General features: G+C 37.8%; 2 protein-coding genes across 2 annotated transcripts; one reads left to right on the forward strand and one right to left on the reverse strand.

Annotated features, from left to right (window-relative positions):
* On the reverse strand, positions 264 to 1433 carry LOC109221748 (F-box/kelch-repeat protein At3g23880-like). The gene has a single exon (XM_019386203.1). It carries the CDS (start codon positions 1431 to 1433, stop codon positions 264 to 266), a length of 1170 nt encoding a protein of 389 aa, XP_019241748.1.
* Positions 10861 to 13080, forward strand: LOC109221758 (zinc finger BED domain-containing protein RICESLEEPER 2-like). The gene is made up of 4 exons (XM_019386211.1): positions 10861 to 12168; positions 12304 to 12474; positions 12571 to 12898; positions 12998 to 13080. Exons 1-4 carry the CDS (start codon positions 10861 to 10863, stop codon positions 13078 to 13080), a joined length of 1890 nt encoding a protein of 629 aa, XP_019241756.1.

Consider the following 13709-nt stretch of genomic DNA (forward strand, 5'->3'; position numbering starts at 1 on the left):
ACGGACTCGGCATTTCATGAAAAGTCACAAGAAGTCAAGTAACACATTTTCATGAAAAATCACAACATTTCAAGTAACATCTTTCCACAAAAGAACATAACCATTCCCAAATAGTACAAGACTAATGTCGAATGTATAGTTTTAACAATCCATAATTAAAGTTGCAAACTGCAACACCAACAATTCAACCGTCATAGAGCAGAATAATTTCATCAAAAATCTGAGAAAATTCTAAATAAAATACAGTTCAATAGTTAAATTTTCTACTCCCAAGGAATTTTCAAGCAAGCCAAACTTTCCGCGTACAAGATCGATAAATCAGCAGTAGGAGGAATTTCACTCAAGGTAAATTCAGTCACTTCTTCTTTCTTCACATTGTACTCCAGAAAATTACCATCAGTTTTCCTCCATAAAATATTCCCATTTTTCTTCACACATATAATATCATCCAAATGCCCATGATTTCCAATTAATGAGCCTAATGTAGAAACTCTCATAACATTAGTCCAAGTCCATCCAATTTCTCCATTTTTCTCCAGCGAACACACCAAAAAATCCATCTCAACAAACATGGAAACACACAAACGATTAGCAAAATTAGACAATTTCATATGATTCCCACAATATTCCAATGGAACGGGCGTTACAATAAATTTTTTATCACCCACGAATAAGGAAATGATCGCGAATTTATTGAACGTACTGCTCCCATTTTCTTGAACTGAATTTGTCGCCATCATGTTAATTGTACCATATAGTGAAATTGAATTTTGGTCGAACAACCGATAACCATCAGGAATAGTGCCAATCTTTCTCCAAGATCTATTATTCACTGAGTACATTCCAACAACGTAATTGCAATCCTTTGCATTAATCACAAGTGTCGCAACTACCTTATAATCTTCAGTAACAGAATCATAGGCAAAACCATATAGTGCTGATTCGTAATTATTAATATTAGCACGTCGCAACATGTAACAATCAGGCTTGGGAATCATTTTGTATCTTTTAATAGCAGGATTCCATAATACTATTCCGTGGCTATAGATCATACATAACAAGCCATTACAAGAACTCATCAATGGATAAGAAAAATCAAAGGAGAAAACTGGGAGTGGCGGTTCGAGAGACATAACTTGAGAATTAACAGTGAGCGATGATGCTTCAGTTGAACTGATGGTAAACCCTAACATGTTATATTCCAAACCCCGCGATGGAATTATTTTCGAAGAAATTAAGAGAATTTTTTGACGATTTATATCGGACGATGATTCATTTATCTGCAACATGATAAATTCGGGGCTCTTAATTTGATAGCACCATGATTTGTTTACAAGCTTGAACCGTAGAAGAGATTCAACAGGGAGTTTCAAGAGGATGGCGGTGACGAGGTCGTCAGACAAATTGGGGCTTCTTCTTGAGTGGCGACTCATTGGTGGTGATGTTGCTACTTAGGGTTTAGGGTTTCTTTTTCCATATATACACAAGGGGCTGCCAACTTGAGCTTGTCTCTCTCAAGTTTTGACTTCTAAGATTCTGATAATCTAGTTTTTGGTTTGTGAGTTTTTGAATTGCCGAAAAAACTGATCAGGAGTTTTCAGATTTTATAATTAGTTTAAGTTTTACTCCTTCGCTTCAATTGATGTGACGCTTTTTGGTTCTCGTCATATTGACATGAGCAGAATTACAAGTTATAGTAGTTTTTATATATTTTTTTAGTACTAGTCTTTGGGTACGTGACTCGTGTTTTAGCCGTAGTATTACATTCCAATTACTGCATTTTTACGTGTGTTTAAGCTCAAATGATAGTGAATTACACTTAGTACGTGTTTTATGTCTTGCAGGAAGTGATCCCGAGTTCAAAAGTTAATTTGGAGCTAAATCGATCAATTTGGAGCTTTGAAGTTTAAGTAAAAGCTCAATGTATTAAGCTTGGATCGTGTTCGGAGGTCGTGTACCAAGTCTGGATGTCAAAAGAAGATAAAAAATTTCATTATATTCTGAGAAATTTGCACTACTGCCCCGCACAGTACGCCGCAGTGTGCGTCGCATGTGTGCAATTTCACGACAGGCATAAGAAAACAAGCTCTTTGAAGTTTCCCACTACCGCGCCGCACTGTGCGACGCAGCGTGAGGCGCGCCTGTACAAAATCTGCAGAGCTAAGTCCTAATTCACGCAGGAAAGGGTGTTTCGTCTGGACCCGGCCCTAGTTGGTATAAATACATGTAAAAATGCTATTTGGAGGACATTGGATACACCGGAGACCTAGGGAGACTATTTCGGAAGGAGATTACCATTGAATTCTTCATTCCTTCATCTTTAATTTGTAATTTGATTATGCAAACTATTTGGGGAATTGTTACTATAAGCATGAGTAGCTAAATACCTAATCTAGGGTTTTGATGGAACCTGTTGAAGGATGATTTTCTCGTTATGCTAATATAGATTTGTCATCGTATTATCTCTATTTGTTCAACTATATGCTTATTGCTGTTGATTGAAGGGCCCTCAATTAGTTGTTCCTATTTAGTGTGCATTACTCAGGAGAGAGTTTATATTTAGGTTGTTGTTGAACATCATCACTCCTAACGTATATGAGGGATCAATACGAAGGGTTTAAAGGTGGGATTAGGGATAACGAAACCTTGAGTGCGATCTAAGTGAGCTGTACTTAAAAGCTAGCTAGCGTAATTCGGGAGAATATATCTAGTATATTGTTGTAATTACTTGGAGAGAGTTACGACAGTCAGAGTGCTTATGATCGATAGAGAAGACTTAGGCAAATTTATAGCAAACATAGCGGAAAGGATTCCGACAACAGGGGAAATCAAAACCTTAGAACTTTCTCATTCTTACTTACAACCAGTTTATAGCTAGTTCTTAATTATTGCATTTTTATTGCGTAATATTTACTTAATAAATACCCAATTTGTTACTCAAATATCTCTGAAGATTGAATACGTGAATTTCTATGAGTCCAATAGTTGTGATCGATAGGTTAATACCCTGTGGGATTTGTCTCCGGAAACCGGAATATATTTGCAGCTACCGCTTTGTCCTTTTATAAGGCATAGTTGGGCGTGATCAGTACGCGTATTGAGTGTGTATCTCATTTCAATGAGTATAATTTTTTAATATCACATAATATTATATTGATAGTTGTGCTTGAATTATAAAATAAAACTTAAGGAAAAACTGTAAGTTAAATGATTGAATGTTTACCATATTTAATTAAACGAATAGCAATTTAATCAATTTAACTCTTAATGCTATACCATAATCGATTTTTCTCAATTTTTTTCTTTCAATCCTGATGCTCTTCCCAACGGAGCAAAACGATTGTATCAATTTGAAAGATAATTTACTTATATGATGAATTTGTAAAAGAATTGAATTAAATTCCTTTGTTAATCAATTTATTCAAACACTTAATAATTTGTTCTCACATAATGAAATACTTACTTTTTGTTGATTAAAATTCTTAATGTTATCTCACTTCAAATTTTGAATGTTTAATCGTAACTACAACTTTATCCGGCCATAAATTTATTTTCAAATGGTAAAAGAAATCGATCAACTTTTATTTTTGGATCTTTGTGTTTGCAGAACTAATAGTGTTATTGACCTTTGTCAACTACTCTTTTCTCTCTTCTCTCTGTAATATTCTTAACTATTTTCTTAGTTGGTCATAATTTTCAAGCATTATACAAAAAATCAGTAAAGAGATGATATTGATTGAGTAGGAAAGGAGTTCAATTAATATGTAAAATTAGTTATAGTTCATATACATGACGATATTGGTATTTTAAACTCTAGACGAACTAAATATTTAAGTCTTTAGATTATAATGTAAATTTTTCACTTTGACTTTTATAGAATTTTTTTTGCATTTTCTTTTAAAAATATAAGAACTGTATCTCTTTTTTTTTTTCTAAAGGTTCATCGGAGTTAAGATGCGCACATTCTAATTCTTCGGAAGTTAAAAGTTAGAGCTGTCAATATGGGCGGGGCCGGGCTAGCCTAGCCCAGTCCATGTGACCTTTAGCTATTGACGAGCTGGGCTAGGCTAGCCTATCATTTTGATGGGCCTTATAATGGTCAGCCCACCCTAGGCCTATGTGGGCTGCGGGCCTCCACAGGTCGGCCGATCATTTTTTAAAATATAATTTTATATTTTTTCTTTAGTTCTAACCTTAAAAAATATAAATTTTTAAAAGTTAAAAAAATCTTATTGGAAAAACTCACAAAACTTAATAACTTTTTGTACTATTCCAATAAAGCACAATAAACACTAAAAAAGTACTACAAAACTATGTTTCATTCACTAAAAGTCAAAACCCAAAACAGACTATTCAAGAGAACGTCCATGACATTTATGGGATATCTAACACATCATCTTCATCAAACTCATTAGCTTGTGAGAAGGTTGTCTTAACATCTTCACTTTCATCTACATTTACAATTTGTATGTATTAATTAGTTAAATATTAAGAATAATTAATTTATTTTCATCTTTCAATATGATGAGCTTAATAAAATTTAAGCTTGGGATACTCTTCTTGTTATTTTTTTGTGTCATATACTTTTTATATTTATCTATTTTAAATATGTATTTTTATTAGGTCCACGGGCCGACCCAACCCAGCCTCAGTCAAGGCTCACGGGCCACGGGCTTACTCGGGCCGTATTTAAAAGTCTCGTTTTTAAGTGGGCTCCTAAAATTCTAGCCCAGCCTTGCTAAATCACGGGCTGGACTGACCCAACAGGTCAAGCCCATATTGACGTGTCACGACCCGGATTTCCCACCCTCGGGAGTCGTGATGGCGCCTACTGATAGGAGCTAGGCAAGCCAATTAATTTAACACTTTTCTCATTATCCTTAGCAAAATAAAGAAGGACGAGGCAATTAACATAAAAGCGGAAATCTCGAAACATAAATAACAGAAACCAAGTACGGAATTTCACATACATCTCTACCCAGATCTGGTGTCACTAACTCACGAACTTCTACTGAATACTAAATACAAAGTCTGAATGAGTATACAGTACTGTCTGATCTGATACAAGGGAAATCAAACGAAAAGCAGAGATAAGAGAGACTCCGGGCCATGCGGACGCCAGCAAGCTACCTCGGAATCTCCGGACTGAAGTAAGCTCCCAACGCTCCTACTGCTGACCAAAGGCTCCTGCTCCGGTACTATGATCTGTGCAAAAAGCACAGAAGTGTAGCATCAGCACAACCGACCCTATGTGCTGGTAAGTGCCTGGCCTAACCTCGGCGAAGTAGTGACGAGGCTAGACAGGGCCTACCGAAAACAACCTGTGCAGATAAATATATACAAGACAACAGAAAATAACAACAGAGAATATCAACTAAAAAGGGGAAGGGGGCATGCTCGGGAAAAATACAGCGAATACGGATCAATGGATATAACGACGAAACTATCTCAAAACCATAGCTCATATATATAAGTGGTCGGCGCGCCACACGATCCCATTTTCATAATATATAAGTGGTCGGCGTGCCACACGATCCCATTTTCATAATATATAAGTGGTCGGCGCGCCACACGATCCCATATTATAGTATATAAGTGGTCGGCGTGCCACACGATCCCATTTTCATAATATATAAGTGGTCGGCGCGCCACACGATCCCATATTATAATTCAAAATATCTGACTTTGTAAAGAAGGCCCCATTAGGGGAATTCGACAACATAACACTCTAACCCGGCAAGGGTACAGCTAACAGCCCAAATATCCCGACAAGGGAGAGTACATAATAATAGTCTACACGTCCCGGCAAGGGAATAATCACAACACATCCTCTTTTGAATCATTCCTTTCTCAACTATCACATTCTTGTTCGAACCAACGTTCCAAAATATATCAATCACAATTCCTCCTCAACCGTTCACATTATAAGAAATTTATTCATTAGACAAGGTAGTGGTGTCACATCATTCGATTTAAAACAATTAAGACTCACGGTCATGCTAGACACTGATGTATAGATACTCGTCACCATGCCTATACACCGTACTCCATATTTAGCAAGTAGCAAATAACATCCTAATCATATTCCCTCAAGCCAAAGTTAGAACAAACACTTACCTCGGTCCAAAGAATAGCAATCAACCCTCAATTACCGCCTTTCCTCTACAATCCGGCTCCGAAACAATGGTATCTAGTCATAATTAGTTCAATAATATCAATAAGGCTCAAAAATATAATCTCATAGTCTAGAAATGAATTTTTCCAACCATTCTCCCAAAACACCAAAATTCGACACCGGTCCCACATGGTCCAAACACGAGGCTCGGACCAAAACCCAATCACCCATAACCCCACGAGTTCAAATATATAATTTATTTCAAGATTCGACCCCAAATTGAGGTTGAATCACCCAAAATTTCCAAAAACCTAACTCTACCCAAAACTCTTAATTTCTACTTTGGTTTCATGATTTAGGGCTAGGAAATTAGTAATTAGATGAAGAAATAATGAGGGAATGATGTTAAGATTACTTACCCAAAGAGTTATGGAGGAAGGAGAGCTTGAATTTCGTCTCTGGAGGGTTTAAGAGAAGAGGTCGTGTGAAAAAAATGAGAAATCCCGTGCTGCTACTATTCTGGACATAAAAATATAACTGGGCGTATTTACTCTATGCGATCGCAGAAGGAGGCTTGCGATCGCATAGGGGAAGGGAAAATTGACCACTGCGATCGCAGAATGGGTCATGCGAATGCATAGAAGAAAAGGGGCTATGCATACCGGGGTTGGTTTAATGAAACGCGATCGCGGAAGCTTAATGCGATCGCAAAGAATGAAGGGGCTAAGGTACGCGATCGCAGAGGAGTTCATGCGATCGCATAGAACAGAAAATGGGCCTGATCAATTAACCCTACGCGATCGCAGAAGAATGTACGCGATCGCAGACACCAGCAACAGCAGTTTTCTGCAGCATTCCTAAGGCTAAAACCATCCCAAAACACATCCGAATCACACCCGAACAGATGGACTAACTCAACAATATCCTACGAACTTAACCGTGCGATCAAATCGCCTAAATAACATCAAAATCCATGAATCAAGCCTCAAAATCATCATTTTCATTTCAAACTTCTTAAACTTCTAACTTTAGATATTTAGGTCTGAAACACGTCAAATGACGTCCGATTTCGACCAAACTTTACAGAAAGCGCTTAACACATATTTAAGACTTGTACCGGGCGTCGGAACCAAAATACGAGCCCGATACCATAGTCTTTTAATCAATTTTTATTTCCATTTTCCTTAAGAATTTCAGAAAAACAATTTCACAGAAAAAATTCATTTCTCGGGCTCTTGACCTCGGAATTCGACTCGGGGCATATGCCCGAGTCTCATATTTTTCTACGGACCCTCTGGGACCGCCAAATCACGGGTCCGGGTCCGTTTGCCAAAAATGTTGACCAAAGTCAACTTTAGCAATATTAATATCAAAATTCTTCAAATTTTTCACAAAGTTCACATATTTCAACATAAAAGTTTGCCGGCTTCGCGCTCGGACTTCGCACGCAAATCGAGGCAACTAAAAGGGAGGTTTTTAAGGCCTCGGAAGCTCGGAAATAGTTAGAAGTCCGGTGATGACCCTTTGGGTCGTCACATTCTCCACCTCTAAAACAACCGTTCGTCCTCGAACGGACAAAAGAAAGAAGTACCTGAGTCAGGGAATAGGTGAGGATAACGGCTCCGCATATCAGACTCGGACTCCCAGGTCGATGCCTCAGGAGGCTGACCCCTCCACTGCACACATACTGATGGAAAACTCTTCGACCTCAACTATCGAATCTGCCGGTCTAGAATGGCTACCGGCTCCTCCTCGTAAGACAGATCCTTGTCCAACTGGACAGTGCTGAAATCTAACACGTGGGCTGGATCGCCGTGATACCTCCGAAGCATGGACACATGAAACACTGGATGCACGGCTGACAAGCTGGGCGGCAAGGCAAGTCTGTAAGCCACCTCTCCCACATGATCGAGAATCTCAAATGGGCCAATGAACCTAGGGCTAAGCTTGCCCTTCTTCCCAAATCTCATCACGCCCTTCATAGGCGACACTCGGAGCAAGACCCGCTCACCAACCATGAAAGCTACATCTCGAACCTTACGATCCGCATAACTCTTTTGCCGCGACTGAGCGGAACAAAGCCTGTCCTGAATGATCTTGACCTTGTCCAAGGCCTCCTGAACTAAATCTGTACCCAATAATCGAGCCTCTCCCGGCTCAAACCATCCGACTGGAGTCCGACATCGCCTACCATATAACGCCTCATATGGAGCCATCTGAATGCTGGACTGGTAGCTGTTGTTGTAGGCGAACTCTGCTAAAGGTAAGAACTGGTCCCACGAGCCTCCAAAATCAATGACACAGGCTCGGAGCATATCCTCCAATATCTGAATAGTCCTCTCGGACTGGCCGTCCGTCTGAGGATGGAACGCTGTGCTCAACTGAACCTGGGTGCCCAACTCCTGCTGAACTGCCCTCCAGAAGCGCGAGGTAAACTGCGTACCCCGATCCGAAATAATAGATACCGGCACCCCATGAAGGCGAACAATCTCTCGGATGTAGATCTCAGCTAACCTCTCTGATGAATAGGTGGCTGCAACAGGAATAAAATGCGCTGACTTGGTCAGCCTATCAACAATGACCCAAATAGCATCAAACTTCTTCCGAGTCATCGGAAGTCCAGTAACGAAATCCATAGTAATCCTCTCCCACTTCCACTCGGGAAGCTCAATCCTCTGAAACAACCCACCAGGCCTCTGATGCTCATACTTAACCTGCTGACAGTTCAAACACCGAGCCACATATGCAACAATATCTTTCTTTATCCTACGCCACCAATAAAGCTGCCACAAGTCCTGATACATCTTCGCGGCGCCCGGGTGAATAGAATACCGAGAACTATGGGCCTCCGCTAAGATCAACTCTCGAATCCCATCGACATTGGGCACACAAACTCGCCCCTGCAACCTCAAAACACCATCCTCATCTAAGGTCACCTTCGTGGCACCTCCACACTGCACCGTGTCTCTCAGGACACACAAATGGGGATCATCAAACTGTCGATCACGGATGCGCTCCAATAATGAAGAACGAGCGACCGTACAAGCTAGCACTCCAAAATGTCCAACCTCACAAATCGATTGGCCAGGGCCTGAATATCCAAAGCAAGCGGTCTCTGGCTGACCGGAACATAAGCAAGACTACCCATGCTGGCGGACTTCCTACTCAATGCATCGGCCACCACATTGGCTCTCCCCGAGTGGTACAAAATAGTAACATCATAGTCCTTCAATAGCTCCAACCACCTCCTCTGCCTCAAGTTCAACTCCTTCTGCTTGAACAAGTATTGCAGACTCTTGTGATCCGTGTACACCTCACACGTCACACCATATAGGTAATGCCTCCAAATCTTCAAAGCATGAACAATGGCTGCCAACTCGAGATCATGAACTGGGTAATTCTTCTCGTGGATCTTCAACTGCCTCGAAGCATAAGCAATAGAGCCGTCAAAATGGGCTTAGCCCATGAGGCCAGCCCAACCCAGCCCGCTATTAGGGTAGGGTTGGGCTAAGATATTTTAAGCCCATTTTATAACTGAGGCTAAGAAGCCCGATCCAAGTTAGCCCGCGGCCCTTGAGGCTTGATTTAGGCTGGGCCGAGGCTGGCCCGCGGGCCAATAATTTATTTAATTAGAATTTTAAATTAAAAAAAAAGGAAGTAAAGATTTAGAATGGGCTAAAGACGTAAGTCTTGCACCCTAAATCCTAATCATAAACTTTTCTTCCTCAATAGTCAACATATTACTATCGCAACTCTCTGCCTACCTCCCCTCAATCCTCAATTCTTTATCGCTACCTCTTTCTTGATCTTTGGCATCGACGACTTACTACAGGTAATTAGTTTTTTTCTCTTGAGTTTACTAATCTTTCTATCTTATTAATATTTGGACTATTCAATCCATTATGTACATGACTAATGATCTGTTTGCTTCATATTTTATTACACATATATATTTCTCTATTTTACTTTGGGTTTATGTCTATTTTATATGCATTTGTATATGTATATGGATCATATTTAGGCTTTTGTTTTTATTTATTTACTATATTTTGACGTCTTTAGATGTATGTGTTGATTTGTGTTAAGTCAATTAATTAAAAATATAAAAAGTTAATCTAGAAGTAACTAAAATAAATTAATGGGAATTTTGTTGCAATGCAAGAAATATATTAATTTATGAAAGGATTAGTCAGCTTTTAATGTACGTTCTCGGGAGGATTAAAGAAAGAAAGATTATGAATTTATGATACTACCAACTACTCTTTAGATATAAATGAATATACTATACTAAAACTCTTATTAATAGTTTATTTAAAAGTCTCATGACATAATATTTATGATAATCTGGGCAAAGAAAATAACATAGTAAATCTTAATATTCTCGTTAATAACATATTAAAACTCAACATTCTATTCAGTTAACATATTAGTAAAAATAAATTACTTATTTGCATGGAATGCTTTAAAGGCTTTTGAAGCTTTTTTAATTATAAGTAAAGGAGTAGGTTTAGAATGTTGTGAACTAGGTGATGCACAGATAATAGGAATTTATCCTTAAATTACAATGATGTTGTCAGATTCCTTTACGATAACATCGTGAATGCACGATTTGGGATACATTTGGTTCAAAAGTTTAGTAAACACTTTAATAATTATTTTCTTACAAAAATTTTACTAACTTGTAGTGGCAGTGATGTTTACTTTATAAACTTAACACTTCTTGAAATTTCGTTACAGGAAGACCAATGGATGATTCAAATGGAACAAATGAACATATTGAGGACGTTGTGGAGGTAAATGATCCTGCAGAACCAAGTCAGAAAAAAACTAAGTTAACATCAGATGTGTGGCTGTATTTCAAAAAAATTAGCAGAGCTAAAGATGGAATTGAAAGGGCTGAATGTAAAGGGTGTAAGAAACCATTCAAGGTTGGTTCAACTCCGGGACGCAAAGGTAAAAACTATGGAATATCACATTTGCATCGTCATAAATATCAGTGTCCAATGCTTAAAGTTCATGATTTAGGTCAAATGTTCTTGAATCAAGAAGGTAAAATGCAATCTAGAAAAATAGATCAATGGACACACCGTAGTATCCTTGCTGAAGCTGTCATTAAGCATAATTTGCCATATTCTTTCGTCGAGTATGATAGAATTAAGTCTTGGGTAAATTATATAAGTCCAGATGTTAAGATGCCTTCTAGGAACATTTGTGTTGCAGATGTCAAGAAAGTGTATGTCCGAGAGAAGGAGAAACTAAAACAAATCTTAGCAAAAATTCCTAATAAGGTATGCTTGACTTCTGATTGTTGGACATCATCTAACTCTGAGGGATATATTTGTTCAACTGCCCAATTTGTTGATAAAAATTGGAGGTTGGTTTGTAAAATTCTTAATTTCTGTCGTATGTATCCTCCCCACACTGGAGTTGAATTGGCTACTGCTATATATGACTGTTTGAAAGAATGGGGCATAGATAAGAAGGTATTTTCGATCACTTTAGATAATGCCACTGCCAACGATAGCTTACAAAATATTTTGAAAGGCCATCTTAGGTTGCAAAAGAGTTTGTTGTGTGATGGTGAGTTCTTTCATGTGCGTTGTTCTGCTCATATTTTGAATTTAATTGTTCAAGAGGGTTTGAAAGCAGCTAGTGATTCCTTGTTTTCAATAAGGGAAAGTGTTAAGTATGTTAAAGGATCGAATGGGAGAAAACAAAAGTTTGAGCAATGTGTAAAGGAAGTTGGAATTGAAACAAATCTTGGTTTACGTTTGGATGTATCAACTAGATGGAACTCGACATATATGATGCTTGATAGTGCACTCCAGTATGAAAAGGCTTTTGCTAGTCTACATTTAATAGATAGAAATTATACTTATTGTCCTACATTGAATCAGTGGAGAAGGGCGGAGAAAATATTTCAGTTCTTGGAGCCTTTTTATGAGACAACTAACTTGATTTCTGGTTCAAGTTATCCAACATCCAACTTGTATTTTATGCAAGTTTGGAGAATTGAGTGCATGCTTAATGAGAATTTGAATAATGAAGATGAGGTTATTAAGTAAATGGCTTCAAGAATGCATGAAAAGTTTAAAAAATACTGGACGTTATATAGTGTAGTGCTTGTTTTTGGAGCAATCCTTGATCCGCGCATGAAGTAACAATTTTTAAAGTTTTATTACTCTAAGCTGGATTCAGTTTCTGCACAAGAAAAAATAGAGCATGTGAAAAATAAATTGTACAAGCTCTATGATCATTATGGAAATAAGCAAAATATTGCGAGTGCTTCTTCTAGTACTCTGACTACACCAAGTGAAGAAAGAAGTAAATCCAAAGGAACGGGATTCAAAATATTCGATGTAAGTAATTTTATTTTTCTATTTCTTTTTTTCAGTGTTATTATTATTATTATTATCATTAGATCTTAAGCGTATTGTCATGTGTTTAACTTATAGGAATTCAAAGCATTTGAGAATGTATCTGCTTCCAATGATGGAAAATCAGAATTGGATATTTATTTAGAGGAGCCAAAGCTTGATTTTGAGAAGTTTCGCGAAATGGATGTTATCATGTATTGGAAGAATCACTCTGGAAAATATCCTGACTTATCAGTAATGGCGCGAGATGTACTTAGTATCCCGATTACTACTGTAGCATCAGAATCAGCATTTAGTATTGGTGGTCGTGTTCTCACCAAATATAGAAGTTGCATCCATCATGAAAATGTCCAAACACTTGTTGCTACTCGAAATTGGTTGCACGGCTTTACTCAAACTCAAAGTGGTAAGATTTTTTTATGTAGATTTAATATTGTTTATTTTTAAAATATAGTTATTTGTTAATGTTTAACTAATCAACATTGCATATGAATTGCATATGAAGATAAAGATGACAATGTTAAGGCAACTTTATCAGAAGCGGATTTAGATATGTCTGACAATGTGATGGTATTGGATATGCTATAAGTGCCAGTACAACATTTTTTAGTAGGAGTTTATTTCATTAAGGTCTTTTTTTATTTTTGTGATGACTGATGTCATTTGTTTAATGACTTTTTATTATACAATATTATTTTAGCAATATTAATGGGACAGTTTGGTTATGGTCTTATGGACCTAAGATTTGATTAGACACTACGTAGTAGTCTAATAGAGTATATTTTGGTTGTTGAGCTTTTATTTTTTATATTTGGTTGATCTATTAATGACTTAGACAATTATTTGGTTTCCTGATTTTAATTGACAAAATTGCAATTATGATATATACAAAGTATTGATGAATTCATAATAAATTTTGTCACTGTTTGAGTTGTAAATGTGTTTCACTTTATTGGTATGTTTTCAAGTCTTTTCCATTTCTTTATTAGTCATCATATCTTGATTCTTGAAGCTTCATTAACCATTTAAAAATAAAATTATCTTAAGAAAAAGACTAAAATTAAAGGGCTGGCCCGTCCTAGCCCGCAACCCTTTTAGGGCTGGGTTGGGCTAGCCATTTTTAGGCCCTTTTGCATGAAGGGCCAGCCCGTCCTAGCCCATCAACTTTTGTGGCCCGCAAGGGCTGGGCTGGGCTTGGCTGGGCCGGCCCATTTTGA

This window comes from Nicotiana attenuata, chromosome 2 (genome assembly GCF_001879085.1).
Source record: "Nicotiana attenuata strain UT chromosome 2, NIATTr2, whole genome shotgun sequence".
In the NCBI taxonomy this organism is placed as follows: domain Eukaryota; kingdom Viridiplantae; phylum Streptophyta; class Magnoliopsida; order Solanales; family Solanaceae; genus Nicotiana; species Nicotiana attenuata.